At 45.0% G+C, this 18724-nt stretch overlaps 1 protein-coding gene across 3 annotated transcripts in view; it reads left to right on the top strand.

The window, feature by feature from the left end:
* LOC311010151 (gamma-aminobutyric acid receptor subunit beta-3-like) overlaps window positions 1-18316 on the top strand; it is a 38002-nt gene extending 19686 nt beyond the window's left edge. For 2 of the 3 annotated variants that reach the window (XM_084004694.1, XM_084004696.1), the window contains 7 exons: window positions 4686-4906; window positions 5758-5840; window positions 6607-6744; window positions 10189-10341; window positions 14257-14504; window positions 14859-14927; window positions 16046-18316. In XM_084004694.1, the coding sequence (XP_083860820.1) occupies window positions 4686-4906; window positions 5758-5840; window positions 6607-6744; window positions 10189-10341; window positions 14257-14504; window positions 14859-14927; window positions 16046-16417 (1284 nt within the window). In that variant the 3' untranslated portion in view covers window positions 16418-18316. The remainder of the gene's footprint in view (window positions 1-4685; window positions 4907-5757; window positions 5841-6606; window positions 6745-10188; window positions 10342-14256; window positions 14505-14858; window positions 14928-16045) is intronic. The other variant, XM_084004695.1, reaches the window with a different exon arrangement.
* Window positions 18317-18724: the final 408 nt, after the last annotated feature.

Below are 18724 nucleotides of genomic sequence, written 5' to 3'. Positions count from 1 at the left end.
CTATGGTAAACCTACGTTCTCCTGACCCCTCCACTCTGGTTTTGTTTAATGCACAGTGGGATTTCATTCCATCGAGTCCAAGATGGTTCTCCGCAGTGCTATTAGTCCTGCAAACTTTACTGGACCTGAGCTATAAGCAGATCGACAGACATAAAGGGGAGAGGAGCTACAGATTTATCGAGTGACTGAGCGAAACAGAAATGAGAGCAGAAAGCGAGGGCTTGAAGATGTGAGAAATCCAGAGGGGGGGGAGGAGGGGGGAGCTGATGGAAATACGCTGCAAGCGTGGCATCTGTCTGGTCCAGGAATCCACCTGGCGGGGCAGGTCGACTAAGCCGGCTACTCCCGATAAACAGCGGAGAACGACGGGCTAATTAGCTCTGAGGTTTGTTTGTAGCGTGCCAGGGGCCCCGGCTGATGAGAGAACACATACTAGGGCAAGATCAGAGCGAGGCAAAATAGACTGTGATGCAGAGCTGTGGAGACGAGTTGAACGTTTAAAAAATGGATCACTCGTTTCGTGCAGTGAGGAGAGTTTAGATATGGGATATGTGAAATGTTTGCTCCAGTTAAGATAGTTTAAATGCATCACGACGGCCTGATGTGTCGCAGTAAGAGCTATCAGCCGTTATCGGCGCCTCGCGAAAGTCATCCCGTTCTGGGGGGTATCGGATAGGAAAGGTAAAGCGCTCCTCGTCCGAGCCGTGGTCGCGGCAACAGCCTGAACGAGCCAGTCATCCGTACGCCCACGGCTGTGTGTGGGTGTCGAAAAGAAAGAGAGAGAGAGGAGAAATCTGTCATTACAGAGAGGTGAAAAGATCTCTCTCTCTCTCTCTCCTCCAGCTCCAAATGTTCCTGCTGCCTGGTTTGTTCTTTTCGAGGGAAAACAACAAGCATTGAGTTGTTATCCATCAGGTTATGTAAATGCATAAAGGTAGATATCTAGGACCTGGTCTGACCCCTCTGTCATGGAGGTATCCACGCGCCACGTTGAGTAAACCTTAGTTAGACGCTGCCTGTGCACGAACGACGTGGCTCTCATTATCGTATATGGGTCTTCCAGCTATGCAAAAGAGCATTTCATCTCCGCGTGCTCCGCGTGAGGCTTAATATACCCCCGTGTCTTTTATCCTGGCATCCGGCATCCTGCCTGATGGAACGTAATTGGCCTCGGGAGGGAACGCGCTGTAGGGCAAAGTCATGATCGCAGGGATTTAAGAGGAAGGAGAGCGGGCACTTCCTGGTTCCAACCGAGAGGACGCTTGGTTTGTGATACGAACCCTCCCTCCGAGCCACGTGGACCTTTAAGAGACGTACAAAGGGTTATTGAAAGTCTGGGGCTGCCCGTCAAAACCGTATATACCCAGAACCTTCAAGGGCTGCAGGAGATTAAATATACTGTCTCGTGTTTTATTAGCACATTTACTAATGTTTGCCCCGTCTAATGTCTGTCTCACCGCGTTATGAGACAATAGATCATCAAATATTAGACAGTGAGGGAATTATCCTGTATATTGAAGGCCAACACTGTCGTTTAGAGGGAAAAGACCAACTCAATCACCTCCCTGTTTGCCAATAAAGGACGGTGCTATTTTTACCATTCTATAGCAGAAGCAGGAGGAGGAGGGGGGACGCTGAGGGATTCCCCCCACACTGTGGTGATATAACGCCTCAGGGCCGTCCCGAGGGAGGGCTCCCGAATCACACTGAGGGGACTCAAATTGCTTTCGGTTCATATGGAGTACGCTGCGATTCTATATCACCTCGTTTTTCTTTTTTTTTTCCTGCAACCAAGAAGTTTAGTCGTGGAAAAACTTGCAGAGCCGTTTATGTTGTCATGGGGAGGGTCTGTAACGCTGATTTCCTTTTTCCAGCTTCCTGTTCTCTCCCTACGACGACGAGCTAGCTGCAGCATATGCCGGGGACAGAGAGCATATGCCATGTGACAAACAATGTTAGCAGGGCATTTCCTCGATACGGGCGCTATCGCAACGTAGCAGAGAGGGGGAGAGATTAAATTGAATATGGGTCAGTCCGCAGCCAAAAAAGTCTGCTTATCGGAAATTCTCACACACCCCCGAATTAAAGTGATTATCCAGTCGATTGAATTGAATAATTGAGGCTTTTGCTGGAAATCATTTCCACGGGTCCACTCCCATTATCTCCGCTGAAAACATATGCTAAATAACCAAACAGCAGTGGTAAAGCTGTGTGCATTGGGAATCGGTGCGTTGTGGGAAACGGGAGGGTCGTCAATAATTCATAATCCATCGTCGGGAGTTCATAGAAAACCGGAGCCCACCTCCCTCAAGTCCCGCACTACGTCCTCCTCGGAAATCCGATGTCTCCATGCGATATTGATGAGGACTCCTTGTTTGTACAGGCTCATTTGAATCATTCATGCCCAAGCCTGCCCACCTGATGACACTCACGCGGGTGATTGAAACGCATACCTCGAGCGCGACGCCGCCTGAGGGGAGAGGGAGTGAGAAGTGATGTGATCAGGGTCAAATCTAGGCAGCGTGACATTAGTCATTTGGGTGGGGGGGGGGGGGGGGGGGGGGGGGGGGGGGGGGGGGTTACCACGATGATGGAGGAGAGGGGGGAGGCGAAGTCACTCACAGCAGATTTCATTTCCCCGACACGCTGCGATCAATCCACGTTGACCACTTTAATAAGACGATGACTGATAACACTGATCGGCCTTTATATCATACGATCCTGGAAACTGACGGGGAAGTTATTTGCATCACTTAAAGGAACAGTTTGTGTTTTTATCACATTCACATACAATAGTATTCATACGCCAGAGCTGTGAATCAGAGAGAAAGTAGTCCTCCGTGGCCACAAAAACAGCTGTTTTTTTTTTAACCTACAGAACCGAAACAGTACTGTACGGTAATTAGCGCAAGATAATTACCCATAATGCAACTCAGCTGAGATCATCATCGCCACTCTTCAAAAGCGCCAGAGCCACAGCGAATATTAAACAGCTGTTTGCCATTTAGTATCCCACTTCCAATAAGTTCATATCTATATATATATATATATATATATATTTTCACTGTAAACCAATGGTTTTCAGCTCTCAGAGCCCCTTGTTGTAAAGCAGGCAGTGTTCAATCCAGCAGTTACTGTACTCTATAATATTTTATTTTTTTAGATGTTTTTGTTTTTTTTACAGTGTAATCAAAACACAATTTAATCTGATGGGTCATTAATATCAAGTCAAGCGACCGCTGGGGTTTGGAGGAAATACATCGTCCGTCGTACCTCCAGGGCTTCAACTAATGATTTTTTCATTACTGATGGAATCCATTGATTATTTTAATCATCTATTGATTAAACATTACGATTTGAAAAAACAAGTGGACAGTGAAAAATGGCCATCGCACGTTGCCATAGCCCACGGCGATGGCTTAAGATTGCTTGTTTAGTCCAACCAATGGTTCACAATCTAAACGTACAATAAAAGACAGAAAACATAGATAATTTGGGTGTTTTTGTGTGAAAAAAAGCTCATAAGTGTTGCAGATTTGTGCTTGGAGGTGAATCACAAAAGGTTATTTCCGATACCAAACTGGCCATGGTTTCACCGCTCCTTATTTATGGCCGGGGGCCAATGAGCCTTCCTCCCCATGCTGGGGGACCAATCTGTATCCTGTGCTGACTAAGATCCTCCATGTCTGTGTGCGAACCAATCCTGGATGTTCACCGAGTATGAAGAATTAAAAAAAAGAAATAAATAAAGGAAGGAAGGAATAATTAACACGCGGTCACGCTGTGATTTTATTCCATTCAACTGGAGTTATCAAGTGTTCTCTCGGCTTCAGTAACGATGAGACAAATAACTATCACGGTTACGTAACCTTTTTTTTTTTTTAGGGGGGGTTCATTGCAGGCGTTTTAATCTTTTTATTTCCGTTCGGTGCAAACCTGGAATCGGAAAAACGCCACCAAACAGACGACGTGTGCCGTTGCCAGTGCCAGCTTGGTGCAGGCAGGTTTCATTTCAACACCACAGCGGGCAGAGGGGGGATCATGGCACGGCCCCGAGAGGGAAGGGAGGGAGGGAGGGAGGGGAGGGAGGGGGGTGCAGACAGATTGAGAGAGAAAAACAGAAATAGAGAAGAGAGACTGTTAGCTTGGGTAAGTGGATTATGTGATGTGGAAGGGAGGAGGGAGGTCTCCGAGCTGCTGCTGCTTCTGCTCCGGTCAAATACTTGAATCAACATTTATTTATCTTATTTTTTAGAATAAAAAACTAATAAATAATATCCCCATTGATGGATTCAAGTGCGTCTTGCCAATGCTTATGAGGCTCCGGTGCCAGACGGCGAGGGTTCCAAATCTATTTGTTTTGCAAACACTTACTGTGATTTCATATTAAAACAACTAACTAAAAATTAGTTGTAGCAATTAGATATGACTTCAGATGATATTTCAGTGAAATCAAAGGCAACATATGTTGAAAAAAGGCTCCATTCCAACACTTGCTGGCTTTGTGAATCAGTGCACTACTGCTGATATTATTAGGTGAACCCTTCCTGTCATTTTCCCACTAAGGCTGCAGCTCCGTGAGTCAGTCAGTTACTGTATTCCAGCTCATGCCATAGAAATATGAAGAGTGCTTGTTATAGAACAGAATGATGATTCGACCCCCTGTCTCTTGCTGGTTTCCGCAGGACTACACGTTGACCATGTACTTCCAACAGTACTGGAGGGACAAGCGTCTGGCCTACATCGGGATCCCCCTCAACTTGACCCTGGACAACAGGGTCGCCGACCAGCTCTGGGTCCCCGACACCTACTTCCTCAACGACAAGAAGTCCTTCGTGCACGGGGTCACCGTCAAAAACCGCATGATCCGCCTGCACCCGGACGGGACCGTCCTCTACGGCCTCAGGTAGGCTCCGCCCCAAATGTCTTAGAAAAAAGGCCTCGTTATGAATTTCTATTGCTGTTTTCCGACGGGTTGAGAGGAGCTAGCGTGACTATGAATATGGATGAATGATTCGAGTGTGCGTTTGTATCCGTCGACTGTTTGTACTCTACAGCCATGCTTGATTATGCAAGAGTTCACAGCACTTAGGCTGGTGGGCTACTTATAGACCTCTCGGTGCTTTCAAGAGATCAAAGCAGGGAGGGGGGGGGGGGATGTGGGACGTGGTGCTGCCGAGGCTGAGATCCATATCGTGGTGGGAGTCAAAGTCACGTATTAGAAGTCAGGAAAAAAAGGCGCCGTCACAGCGCGTCTCCGTCTCGCAGACACCATGTTATAATGCCGTAATTTGAGCTGTGTAATAACATCACCTAATGGGTTTCCACAGTCTCATCTGAGCCCCCGCTGCATGGAGACATCCAGTGGCTAACTGCCAAGCAGCCGGCTTTTAATCAGGGCAGACTTAGCCCAAATCACAATTTGCATTTCCACTTTGACGCTTTATTATTTTTTTTGTGTCCAAAAAAAAAAGAAAAAAGGGACACCTCCTCGTCTTGTCTGATTAACGGCGTCATTATGTCGAAAGTCACGCAGTCAGCGTTTTCCCCTCGGAGGCGGCGCCATAATCTGGTTTTCAGATGACAATGCCAATACTCTCGCCGGCCGTGGAACTCAGCGGGAAGACAAATGGACGTTTAGTTTCCTTTAAAGATGATGAGGCAAAGTGGAACCTTAATGTCTCGTCTTCCTTTCAGTGAAATATGTGTGAATCACATCCATGTTGCGAACACATTCCCTCCTCTCTTCCCTCCCAGAATAACCACGACGGCGGCGTGCATGATGGATCTCAGGAGGTATCCCCTGGACGAACAGAACTGCACCCTGGAGATAGAGAGCTGTGAGTACCCGAGGCCTTCAGGACACAAGAGAACTCTTCTTATTATGTGTTTCAGCAAAACATCAATATAAAATGTGTATGTTTAGTTGTTTTTGAATCTATCCCAGGTAGTGATGGAACGATGAAGAGGAAAAATAGGTTTCATAATTTAAAAAAAATACAGGATACAAATAATCCTTTATTCTTATGTCGTTTTAGATGATTTGATTTAAGTTTAAATGCCATTTTATGAGATTTAAGCATAATTTTAATGATGATTGGGATCATTTTTAGTACAAGGAGTACATGGTTTAACTAATAAGGCTCAGTTTAAACAGATGTGTTATTATATATCTCTCAAAAAGCCTTTTGAGAGACAGTTTTGAAGAGCGATCGATCAAAATTAAAGCATCGCAGCCCAGATTATTCCCATCTAAAGTCTTTAATGTTAAGCTCCAGTAACGCTGGATGCTTTTGTGACATCACATTTTTTTCAGACATTATACAATACGAGGATTAGGATTATCAAAGGATCCCGTTACGTTAAATTAAACTGAAGCCAGTTTCTCAAATACACTCTAAGATTTAATTAAAACAATACAAAAATACCCTATTTTTGACATTTTTCTGAACTCAAGTGAACCTGAACTTTCAAAAGCAACGTCTGGTTCTTGAAAAACCACTTCAAACGCTTCCCAACTGACAGCAGCGCTGCATATCTTGGTCTCCGGCGCCTCAGACAGATGGTTACACCTTGGATGTGTGTGCGTGTTCCTTCTCCTTGCAGATGGCTACACCACCGACGACATCGAGTTCTACTGGAAGGGAGGCGACACGGCCGTGACGGGGGTGACGCGGATCGAGTTGCCCCAGTTCTCCATCGTCGACTACAAGCTGGTGTCCAGGAACGTCGTCTTTTCCACAGGTAAACCTGAGCCTACGCCAACGTGACATTTAGCCTATTTTTCAAGCTGATTATTTCATCAAAATCCGTGCCAAAGCCCGATCTGTTGATCTTAAACCCTCGGAGTCCAAGTTGTGTTTGTTGGCGCTTCTAATTGGGTTGAAGTGAGGAAACCGCCTTTGAAGTATCCCTCAAGTGACAGCAGCTGATTCAAGGATGCTGGAGGGGGACTGATATGATATCAAAAGTGGGGGGTTTACAGAGCAAAGGTGGCCTTTGACCCCCGAGAGGTGACGCCACAATTCATGGTTCGGTGCTGGGAATCAATGCAATACAATCAATGTAGCAGTAGCTGGTCATTTCACACCTTCAAAGGAAAGGATTATGTACATTCCTGGCAAAATAGTCATAAACAGCTTCAGAAACCAACCAAGAAAGTAGTGCATTAACAAATAATCCTTCATAAACTCCCTAATGAATATTAACGGATCAAAAATGAAAAACAAGACATTCAAAGCACCAAAGAGAGAGCGTATAAATCATCATTATCTAGTGTTGTGAAACACATCAATCAAAGTGTTATTAATAGCTTCATAACTGGCGTTTACAAAAAAAAAATAAAGGAGAGATTTTCATCTCCCGGAGCGATTCATCAGAAGCCGTTTGTCAAGTCGCCGAACGCCAGAAGTCGTTATTCCGTGCGATCCATTTAACTTAGAGAATCGGAGAGTAATCCGGCGGTCCTCATTGCTCACAGGGGTGAACTTTGGGGTTTTACTTGTCGTACGCTGAGGCCCTAAATTCATTATTATGTGTCCAGTTAGCGCTAGATACCTGCCATTTTATCGGCTCAGTGGAGACTCATTCAAAAGCCGTGTGACATTTCGGAAGAACAGAATTGATGGGGTATTTCTTTTAACAATTTCTTCTGTTGGGCTGCCTCACTTTGAGTCGCGGCGTCTCCACCAGAGTGCACTTGTTTATGAGAAGTGGCACGTCCCCTGCGGGTGGCGACAATTAAAGTTTAGTGTCCAGCGCCCGTGTTCTTGGCAGGATGTGTGAAGCTCATCAAAAGGCTCCCAGCAAGCCTGGCTAACGACCAGTTTCCCTCCACTCCATTACCTCCCCCCTCGTTCAGTCCCTCACTTCTTTACTATACTGCTCTCTCTCTCTCTCTCTCTCTCTCTCTCTCTCTCTCTCTCTCTATATATATATATATATATATATGGAGGTATGTTTGGATGCCAATTAACCTGCTCTCGGACAGAAATGCAGATTCAGGGCATTACACATCCTCGTTAATAGCCACAATAACAGCTTTAAATATTCAATAACATCCATGACTCATGAATATTCCCTCACATTTCAAGGTTTTTTTTAGACAACAGGAAATGCTTTATTGAGCTTTTTGAAGATCGCCCTCTACCGAATTCATTCGTCGGCCTCCTGGAATGTATGTTGTTTATATACCACTTCAAATTCATGGTTGGCGTTGCTTTTACTACATGCATAAACAATATGGTCGCTGCTGTCGTGACCTTTTAACCCCACAAAGCTTGTGGAAGTAAGGCTGGGTTATGTAACCTTAGCAGCTTACATTGGAGCAAACAAAGACGCTGTTTAAACGCTTGACTGCAACACCCCTGCTGTGAGGGGGAGAAAAAAAAAAAACAGACCTCCTACTGTCTACTCAGCCGCCCTCCCAGACTCCATTGTTGCACTGTCATCATCCACTCAACTTTTATGTTCATCCCCTGCATCCCCGATCTCCTCTGCGTTCTCGCTCTCCTCCTCCGCCTCGCACATGGCGTTCCTCCCACGCGCTGATGTTGTTTTGTGTAGCAGTTACAGCCGGTACACTTCGACACCCACTCGCTAGTGAACCTCAACCCCCCCCTCCTCGCTTTTTTTTTTCTTCTTTCCTGAAACCACTTCTGCATCTGCCGCCGCGGAGATACGCCGCGTGGAAAGGAGTGAATGGGATATTTAAAGATATTTAAAGACCCGCGACCGTCTGTTCGCGGCTGCCAGACTGTTAGCCACGAGCCAAAAACACGACGATCATACGACGTGATAAATAAGGCGTAGTTTGGGGCGTTTGCATATGCAAAAAATGTCTTAACGACATGTGATCCGTTTGGTTTTGGACTGTGGGTTTGAAGACATTTGGACAACATAGACTCAACAATTCATTAGATATCAGATACATGAGTGGGTTCTAATATATGAAGGGTTTTTTATTGTTTTTATGAATTGGTAAGTTAATATAGATAACATTCTAGTCACCGCTCAACTTAATGATTCTATTAAATATGGCATAAAAGGGTAAAATAACTATCGTGTTACTTTTTAAATCACTTAAACCACACAGATGATTCTCCGATCTGAATCTCGGATCTTTAAGTGTTTTTTTCTTGAACTTCTTCTGAAGGCCAGGCCTGAGTCATTCATTTGTTCGTTTTACCTTGATTTTTATTCTTACGCTGCTCGTGTGAGAATACCCAAACACATATTTATCCAAAAAGAACGTTTTGGTTCAAGGTCAGGCTGAGTGCACTGTTAGCAGCTAACCTTACGTACTGTGCAAAACAATCAAAAAGGTGATCCAGCTAAGCTAACACCCACTGGTGTATGCACACGATTGGTTGCCGACTGCCTTTGAATGTCGGTTAAAGATAACCGCATTTGATGTTCCGGCCCGTCGCTGCGAAATAACACGGTTGGATTTTTTTTTTTTATTGCAATCTAACTTACAGTTGGGCACGGAATGGTAATGAGATTATTTCAGAGTGACTCTCCATCCAACTCTGCACACGAGGGTGCAGTTGATTGGACCCACGCTCGCCACAAGTAGCTTTGGCTAAAACCCACGGATTGGAAATTACAATGTAATGGCCCCCAGTTCTCCAATATGAGGAGAAAATGAGACGGGAAAAAAGCTAAGAACGGTGGGAGTAACGAGCCATAGATTCAATCCATAAAGAGACATATGCTGGAATGAGGAATCATGCAGGCCCACAGATGTACTGGTGATATCCCAGGTCATGGAAAAGTATATAATATAATAAATATAATATCCTTGAAGCATCAGAGACACGGATGAAAACTGATGAATCAAAATGCAGCGAAATGTTAACATTTATATATAAATATATCACGTCACATAAGAAAATAGGGTTACTGTGTCTTTGTGAGAGAGTTGGTGTGTGTTTGCACCAGTGATGGGGATGCTTGTTACCATGGCAATAAATCCAGCACATGCTGTTGAGGTTGTCATGGAAACTGAAATAAAAACACAAGGTGTCCCTGCGTGCGCCTATGAATAATACAAGTTAGTGTTGTTTTTACTGTACATTTTGAAATCAGTGGAAGCAAATGTACCTTTTTTTTGGAATTAAATTGTACGACCTCAATTCATGTTTTTATTCGACATAAATGTAAAAATGTGGTGTTCCCTTTCCTCAGGTGCCTACCCTCGACTGTCTCTGAGCTTCAAGCTGAAGAGGAACATCGGCTACTTCATCCTGCAGACGTACATGCCATCCATCCTGATTACCATCCTCTCCTGGGTCTCCTTCTGGATAAACTACGACGCGTCGGCAGCCAGAGTGGCTTTAGGTGAGGAGCAGTGGCCGTTAAGGGGCAGGTATTTGGAGTTCTTGGATGAGATCGGGGACCAGGAAGAGCCACGGCCTCCCTAGCTTAACTGCTCATACCGTGGTGGTATTAGCAGGGGCTTTAGGGAGCGGCTGGGAAATCTGTGTGCTAATTGGAAAATTGGAAATTGGTTGTCCCCGTCTTCTATAGACGAATCAGTTTTACTTTTAGGTACGTAAACATTGCAGGAATGCTGTAAAAGCAAATGTTTTGTCCGTTGCCTTTCCGGAGGGCAAAAATCTGGACTAGGCGACCTTGACTCCAAAAATGGGTCGTGCCTTGTGTCTGTTGGTACTGTGGTCACCTCCAGGAGCTATAAATACAGCACGTCCCTAAAGAGCATCATTCCACTTCTTATTGAAGAGTGCTTGTGTGGGTGCGGAGGCCCACGCACCGTGGGGCTCCTGTGAGCAGTAAACAAGGCAGAGATGGAAGCAGCAGGTCGCCGGTTTGTAATCACCGTGATTCCTCGCGGGAGGGCCGCAGAACACCTTCTCTCTTTGTTGAACGTCAAAGTGGGCCGGTCGAAATTACAAGAGAGGAGTGGAGATATGTGATGTGAAGGGCGATCGGTTAAGATGCAATTTAAACAGGAGGCTTCCCACAGCAGTCATAATTAGCAGCAGGGTAGATGGGTAATTTCAGTTTACTAAATGCCTCGCCTGAACAGCGATGGGCCGATCATATCTTAGCAACGGCAACTGGGATTTCACCACCTACTGATGTCTTTTATTAGCCTTCACAAAACTACAAACAACAAAAGTCTCAAGAAGGGATTAAAGAGTGTGTTTAAGCTTGACTGTATATACGACCTGGATGTAGTCCCCCATTTTGGTTTGTGGACTACACTTTTGAATTTGACCAAAATGGAACAATTTACTTTCACAAACTGCGAAACTATAACAAATACAACAACTCCTAGTCTGTGGTAGCGACCTGTCAATCACAATGTAGCCCCGCCCCCTAAAGCATCCCCTGCTTTCTGGTCTGTTGGACTCTAAATGGACCATAATTTCCTAAACGAACATCATGCTGGATTGAAGAAGACTTGAAACTGAAGATTCAGACCATAAACTAATGTTTACAATGTTTACTGAGATAATCAATCAAGAATCAAGAAGTAGGACCATTTTCTCATAGACTTCCATGCAAATAGAGTCGCCCCCTGCTGGCTATTAAAAAGAATGAATGTTTAAAGCGCTTCCACTTTGGCTTCACTTTTCAAACCCGGCGGTAACCATCATTATCTCCCAGGTCACATTGTTCGGGTGTTCAGCTAGCATTCAGCTGAATTAGCTAGCTACAGCTGATCAAATCTGCCAGCGACAGTTGTCATTTCAGCCGGCAGACTTGACAGCCACCAGGTAGATATGAGAAGCCTGCGTTTGTCATTTTTGAATCGCCCCGATAGCGGAAAGGTTACAGCAAATACCACACAATGGCAACGTCCCCGTGGAGCCAGGCAACCTTTTGTTGCATGTCATACCCCTGTCCCCTCGTTTCTCTCCTGCTGGTCTCTTCCCTGTCAATTACCCAATAAACCACAAATGCCAAAAATGATCTCAAGATGAAGACATTAAGGGATGAAGCTGCCCGTAAATAAGTCAATCCACCCCTGACACCTCTGACACACCTCAAACCAGGCAAATTAACCAACTGCCCAAGGGGACTCAAAAAGAATCAGCTGCCATGTCTGCACATGATTCAGACTGGGGGGGGGGGGGGGGGGTTAATAGGGGCCCAGCTGCAAATCTTTGCCCAGGGCCTCCCAGCAGTTTAATGCAGCCATGCTAATTAATTGCTTTGGCCCTTAAATCTTCTTTATATGAATGATAATGGAACCTTAACACACCGTAATGCTTTTTGGAAAGCATGCTTTGATTTATTACCCGTTATCAGCGACCGCATTCGAGAGCATCGCCGTGTGTTGGAACGCGTTAGCTTCGTGAAGGCACGCATGCAATATCCGGTCAGTAACTTGAGTGTGTGTGTGTGTGTGTGTGTGTGTGTCGGGGGATGTGCACATGAGTCCAGCTAGCTGCAATATCCGGTGTGCGTCTCCTCAGCTGAGAGGCAACCGGAGGTCCACTCACTTGTGCTGATGGATCATTACAAGCTTTCAGCAGGTGCCTGGATGGTGGAAGTGGGTGCGTGGGCACGCATGTGTGTGTGTGTGTTTCTTTTCTGTGTGTAAACCTGCCAGTAAGAGCAGTGCAACGATCGGAGGGGGGGAATCAATTCAAGGAGGCTGAAGGCAAACAATTGAATTGTTTGAAGGAGAATCTCATTTTCCTGAGCAATTTGGACGGGTTGCAAAGTTACAAACGACCCGCTCGCACCCTAATCCGGTTGCAACCCACCTCCCGGAGTCGCGGCCTTCACTCATAATCGGATTATATGAACGGCCAAGGTGTGGGCATTAGCCATAATGGTGCACTTTAAATGTAACGGTAGAACACAAGTTTGAGTTAACCGAGTTTGGTTCCAACCCTCAAACTCCCAAAATGACAAGCGTTGACGAATAGTAACGAGGGTTGCTGGCAATTTTGTGAGTTAACGCGTTCAATTAACGCAGTTTTTATTCACCCGAGCCTCTGTCCTCGCAGTAAACACCCAAAGCCGTTTTTACAGCCTTTTTCTAACGTTGCGTTGCGTTGCTAATGGCCTATCGGCTTGTGATTGGAGGAGATTTGATTGCGGCGAGCGTTTGCTCCAGCTGTTAAAATGGAACAGTGGAGCTGGGAAGCTAGGGGTGGAAAGAGGGAGGACCACCACTAAATGATGGTGAGATCAGGAGGAAAAAGGACATATAGGGTACATGAAGATGGAGAGGGGGGTGGGGGGGGTGGGGGTAGCCATGGACAATAGGACGAGACAGGCAGAAAAACGAAGACTGGGAGCGAGAGAGACCCTATAAAACCATATTTCTCCCCGGAGAGCGCAGCGGCGTGATGAAAAAGGAGGGGAGGCCCATGGGCGCATGGCCCCTTGATTAAATTGTCCGTACAGGGAGTGAGGGAGGAAAAGAGAGATGGGAGAAGGAGAGAGGGATGAATGGAGGAAGGACAGAGAGTGATGGCAACACCTATAAAGAGCAAGAAAAGAAAACTAGAGATTGTATCATCCAATAAGGGCAGAGACACGAAGCATGTGCACGTACGTATGTAACACACACACACACACACATGACTGGTGTTAGCCTTGTAACGTGCCAATAAATCACGCTAAGGGCTAGATTGACCTTATCCTGCTCCCTCCCCCCCATCACTGTTCCTTCTCTCTCCACTGTACTTTATGACCCACGCGACACACAAACACTCCAAAAAGGCTACTGATAGGCTCCATTTGCGTCAAACATCGGTCGGGGGAGGGGCTTGCGTGATTTTTGGTTTTATATCGCGTGTTTCTGTATTTGCTAGCTTCATAGTATCTCGTTGTGTTGAGCATTGTGCTCTCGGCGAATTCAGTCCGTGTGTTTTCTATGAATCTCATTTCCTGTCGTGCTGAAACCGTGCTGAAGGTGCCTTTACTGGGTGACATCAAACAACCACCCCACTGTATCCCTGGTGGTTAAGGTTACCCGGAGCTTGGGGGGGGGAGGCAGATACATGCACCGCTATTCTAATGAGTTATTTCTGCTTGATGACCAAAGGGCCAGTTGGAGTTTTTCGAGGCAGTCTTTTGAATTACAATGAGGCAGAGCTTCACAGCTTGTGTGTGTTATAAAAATAAGATCAAATACCCTTGTTTCTATAGTAACGCAAAGGCATCAATTGGCAGTTGTTCTTCGACGTGACCTTGAGGTTACCGAGGAGAGTGAAGCATCTGCTCAGAATGACAGGAGAATTATCAAAATGTCTTCCTCCTCCATCTCAGGGATCACCACGGTGCTGACCATGACCACCATCAACACCCACTTGAGGGAGACGCTGCCCAAGATCCCGTACGTCAAGGCCATCGACATGTACCTGATGGGCTGCTTCGTCATGGTCTTCCTGGCCCTGCTGGAGTACGCCTTCGTCAACTACATCTTCTTCGGGAGGGGGCCTCAGATGCAGAAGAAGCTGGCGGAGAAGGCGGAGAAGGCCAACAACGAGAGGGCGGCCAAATATGACGCCGCAAGGGTGAGCTCAAATTATGAGTGGATTGAAGAAGAACTAAATCAATAAATGAATGGATATTTGGTTATTTCCACAGAAAGTGCCTCAAGAATGTAGATAGGAGTCTCAAAAATTCCTCTTCTTCCTCCCAACAGCCTTGACACTCCAAATAACTGTTTTGTCAGATTTGATAGCAGAAGCAGCAAAAAGGGACAACTGTTCTGCATAATTTAACTGTGTCACATTTTCCAAATTATTCATAGGCATCCATCCACGACGGAGGCTTCAGTGGGCAAAAATATGTTGGGTTAAAAAGAGAAATTACAAATTTCCAGGTATTTGTTCCCCGAATGTGGCTGAATATTCTCCTCTCCTCAGGAGGCAGGTAGTAGGACCGCGTCCCTAAAGCGGTCCAATCAGGTTAAAGGTCTTCGCCACTCACGCTCGGTGAGTTGTTTATTCAGTGAGACTCTTCAATAAGTCAAACTCCGCCATCGCCATCAACCGACATGGATGTTTTTTAATTGTCTTTTTGCTGCGATGCAAAAAAAAATAGTTCCCCCCGTCATCCATGGAATGAGTCAAGCGACAGCAGACATTTTCATGACATTGCCATATTCTCGGGAGCATCCGTCTTGACTTTGACTTCTTCAAAGCGGTGTTTTCAGATTTCTCCTTTCAGAGGTCATCCTGAACGCATGCTGTTTGTATCTCCTTTTGTTTTTCTCTCCATTGAACTCATCATTAAAAAGGTTTCTCACACACTGAAGAGGTCCCACATGTTTGCTACATAAATGCAAGGGTGTCTTTTATGATCTGGAAATTGCCCTCAAGTGTTCTGAAAACAGAAATTGAATAGCAAATGATATATCGTTGTATAACAGTAGCGGAGTTATACATCGCTGCTTTCAAAGGTGAAGCTAATATTAGACCCGAGACAAGAACCCCTTTGACCTATGCAACAAATATGGGACTTCTACAGTTTGCTACATTTGCATGTGATTGCTCTTATTGTTGGGTTGTTTCTGCATGTGGCATGTTTGTGGGCTTCTATCGCTTCAGACTGGTCATCACATGCTTCAGAAGGGACGTCCACAGGACAATGTTGCCTTTTCCACCCAAAAAAGGATTTCGCGTGACCCCCCACAATCACAATTTACTCTTCAATAGGTGTCATACGACTATCGATTGAGTCAGGAACAAAGACAGAGCGTTGCTATGGAGACATGGTTGGATTATGAGACAATGGGCCCCTGGTACAGGCGGGTAAAAGGCCCAGACTACATGCATGCTTGTTTCATGTCTCTTGGTCATAATTTAGCATCCGTTTGTAGTCATTTTGCATCTCTCTGTAGATTTTGTGTCTATTTGTAACTGGTTGCCAGTATTTGTGGTCCTTTGGAGTCTCCGGGTTCAGTACCCCCGTAGTCCTTCCACGATGACATCCACATTTCATGGTCTTGAATGCACAATGCGCTGAGAGGAAGTGCCTTACCACTTCAAGTGTTCCATTCATTTGCCAATCATGTTGTTCATTAGCGTTCTCATTCCTTCCCTCCGTCCAGGCGGAAACGCACGGCCACGGCAACATCCTGCTCACCACCCTGGAGATCCACAACGAGGTGGGGGGCGGCGAGATCACCACCAGCTTGGCGGACATTAGGAACTCTCAGTCCATGGTGCAGCTGGACAGCACGGCCTCGTCGCACATCCAGTACCGCAAGCAGAGCGGCGGGATCGGCCCGCGCTCCGCCAGCAAGGCCTCCCTGGACCGGGCCGCCCAGCTGAAACGCAGCCGCCTGCGGAGGCGGTCCTCGCAGCTGAAAATCAAAATCCCCGACCTGACGGATGTGAACGCCATCGACCGCTGGTCACGGATCATCTTCCCTTCCGTTTTCTCACTGTTCAACCTCGTCTACTGGCTCTACTATGTCTGATTGGACTGTTTTGTTGAGATGTTCCTTGTCGTTTTGTTTGATTTTTTTTTTTGTTTCGTTTTTCTTCCTTTTTTTTCTGTTGCTTTTATACATGATGGAATCTGTCGAGTTAAAGACTGCAACACTTAAAGACAAAAAAAAAAAAGACTACTGAGTTTTGGACCAAGTTCTTGAAGAAATTGTTTTTATATTTGCAGTCTTTGAATCCTTAGTACCATGGTCTTTTTATTTTCTAACGTATGTACTGTAATTGGGACTTGTGACAGTCATTTCCCAACATTTGCCCTCTCAGTAATGTGTAAATAGAGAGATACAAAGCCAGCAACTGAACAAATAATACAGTATTTGCAAAAAAAAAAGCAACAAAATAATAGTTAATGCATTTTTCTAATCAAAAAAAAAATTACAATTATGAAAACTTTATACTACACAGGTGGTCAGATAAATGCAGGCAATTTCTAAAAAATCCATGAAACAAACTAATGTATGTTTGACTGGTACCCTATGCACTATTAATGCATGTAATGATCAACCATAGTGGGAAACTAATGACTCCTTTTTTGCCTTGGATTATGTCATAACTTTACAGAAGTTGATGTGTATTTGTTTATAGCACAAATATTATACAGTATACTTGTTATTAACCGCGTCATGCGTTGATCTGGTTAAACCTTTTTACCCAAACATCGTTTCAAGTTGAGGATTTTGTCCTCCGTTCAGGATGATTGCGACTCAGGTTGTGAATCTTTTGCTATTTGACGAGTGTCACTGAATTATCCTTTTTTTTGGGTAACGGAACGAAAAGCACAAATATGAACAAAACTGCCATTGTGACAACGCGACAGAATTGCACACAGATTGATCAAACGTCCTCTAAAAAAACTGTCTTACTTTAATTTAAAAACAACTGCCAAGGGCCTTTTTCGGGCGACACGGTTACTTCAACCCACGAAATATGATGATATTTTTGTACTCTGTGTCTTCAGGTATTCATTTGAGTTTCCTAACGTGTTTTTTTTTTTTGCTCAACAACGTTGTGATGATAGAGTGACGGAATGAAACCCATTTCTTTGTACATAAGTACATAGGTGTGTATATACATAAATGTATATATATATACTCGTGTGTACGACCCAAAATGAAAATGATCAGAGCATTTTGTGATTGTCATACTGGCTATTAATTGTCAGATTATTTAGTGCAAAAAAAACAACAAAAAAACCCCAACAGGTCAGTTTCAAGCAATTGTGGGCAGTTCTGGAAACATCCGACCACGTTGAAATCCACTCTAGACTCGTATGTTCGGTCGACTAATAAGCACATACTAGCGCTGAATGTATCAGGTCCATTCTTCAGGGAGAGGATAATGAGCCATGGTCATCATTTCTCCATCGGAATGTAACACGCCCGGTCGTATCGAGAAGGCAAACGCATGTGTGCGTGCTCGAGATGGGGAATCGGATACGAAGAGACCATTTATTTTCTGTGCTGCTTGCTCGAGTATGGACAAATGTCAACGTGTAATAGTTTTGTGGATAAAAATAGCTCCCCCGTCCCGCTCTTTTTTGATAAACTGTGCCATTCCATCGAAGGTCGCAGGGCAATCAATTACTCACCGACTCACGGACGCCGATGTAAATGTGTCATCGATACGTGACGAACATACACTGTGCATGTGCGAGAATACGTGTGTGGGGGGAACTTGACAAAATCGATTTAAGTAAAGGAAATGTAAAGTTTGATGTGTACAGATGGATTGATATGACTAAGAATAACTGAATGTATTGTACTTGGATTGTTGCTGCACAAAAGAGGACCCCGATTTGTTGACCCTCCCCCGAGTTTCTTGCTGGTTTCCTGTCCTGTTTTCTACTGTGTAGACAGGACTATTATCTAATCCAATTATAAATGAGATAACATTGCGTTTAATCAACCAAAACATTTCCCGAAAGGAATTCGTTTTCACCTCGTGTACAAATTTGTGTTTATTCGCCCCGGCTAACGTCCCAACTTAAGCTAGCAGTAAGCTAGCTAGCTAACGGAAACACTGATATTCTTTCTGTTACTTCCCCTTTATGTACGTTCATAAAACAGATTCACGAAGCCGTGGGGATGCGCGCAATGTTTTTTGGGAAATATTTTCAGCTCATACAGATAACGTCCCAACTTAAGCTAACAGTAAGCTAGTTAGCTAACAGAAACACTGAAATTCTTTCTGTTACTTCCCCTTTATGTACGTTCATAAGACAGATTCACGAAGCCGTGGGGATGCGCGCAATGTTTTTCGGGAAACATGTTCAGCTCGTA

Source organism: Eutrigla gurnardus (assembly GCF_963514095.1).
Source record: "Eutrigla gurnardus genome assembly, chromosome: 24".
NCBI lineage: Eukaryota > Metazoa > Chordata > Actinopteri > Perciformes > Triglidae > Eutrigla > Eutrigla gurnardus.
The sequence above is the reverse complement of the archived record's forward strand: the minus strand, read 5'-3'. Positions and strand labels throughout refer to the sequence as shown.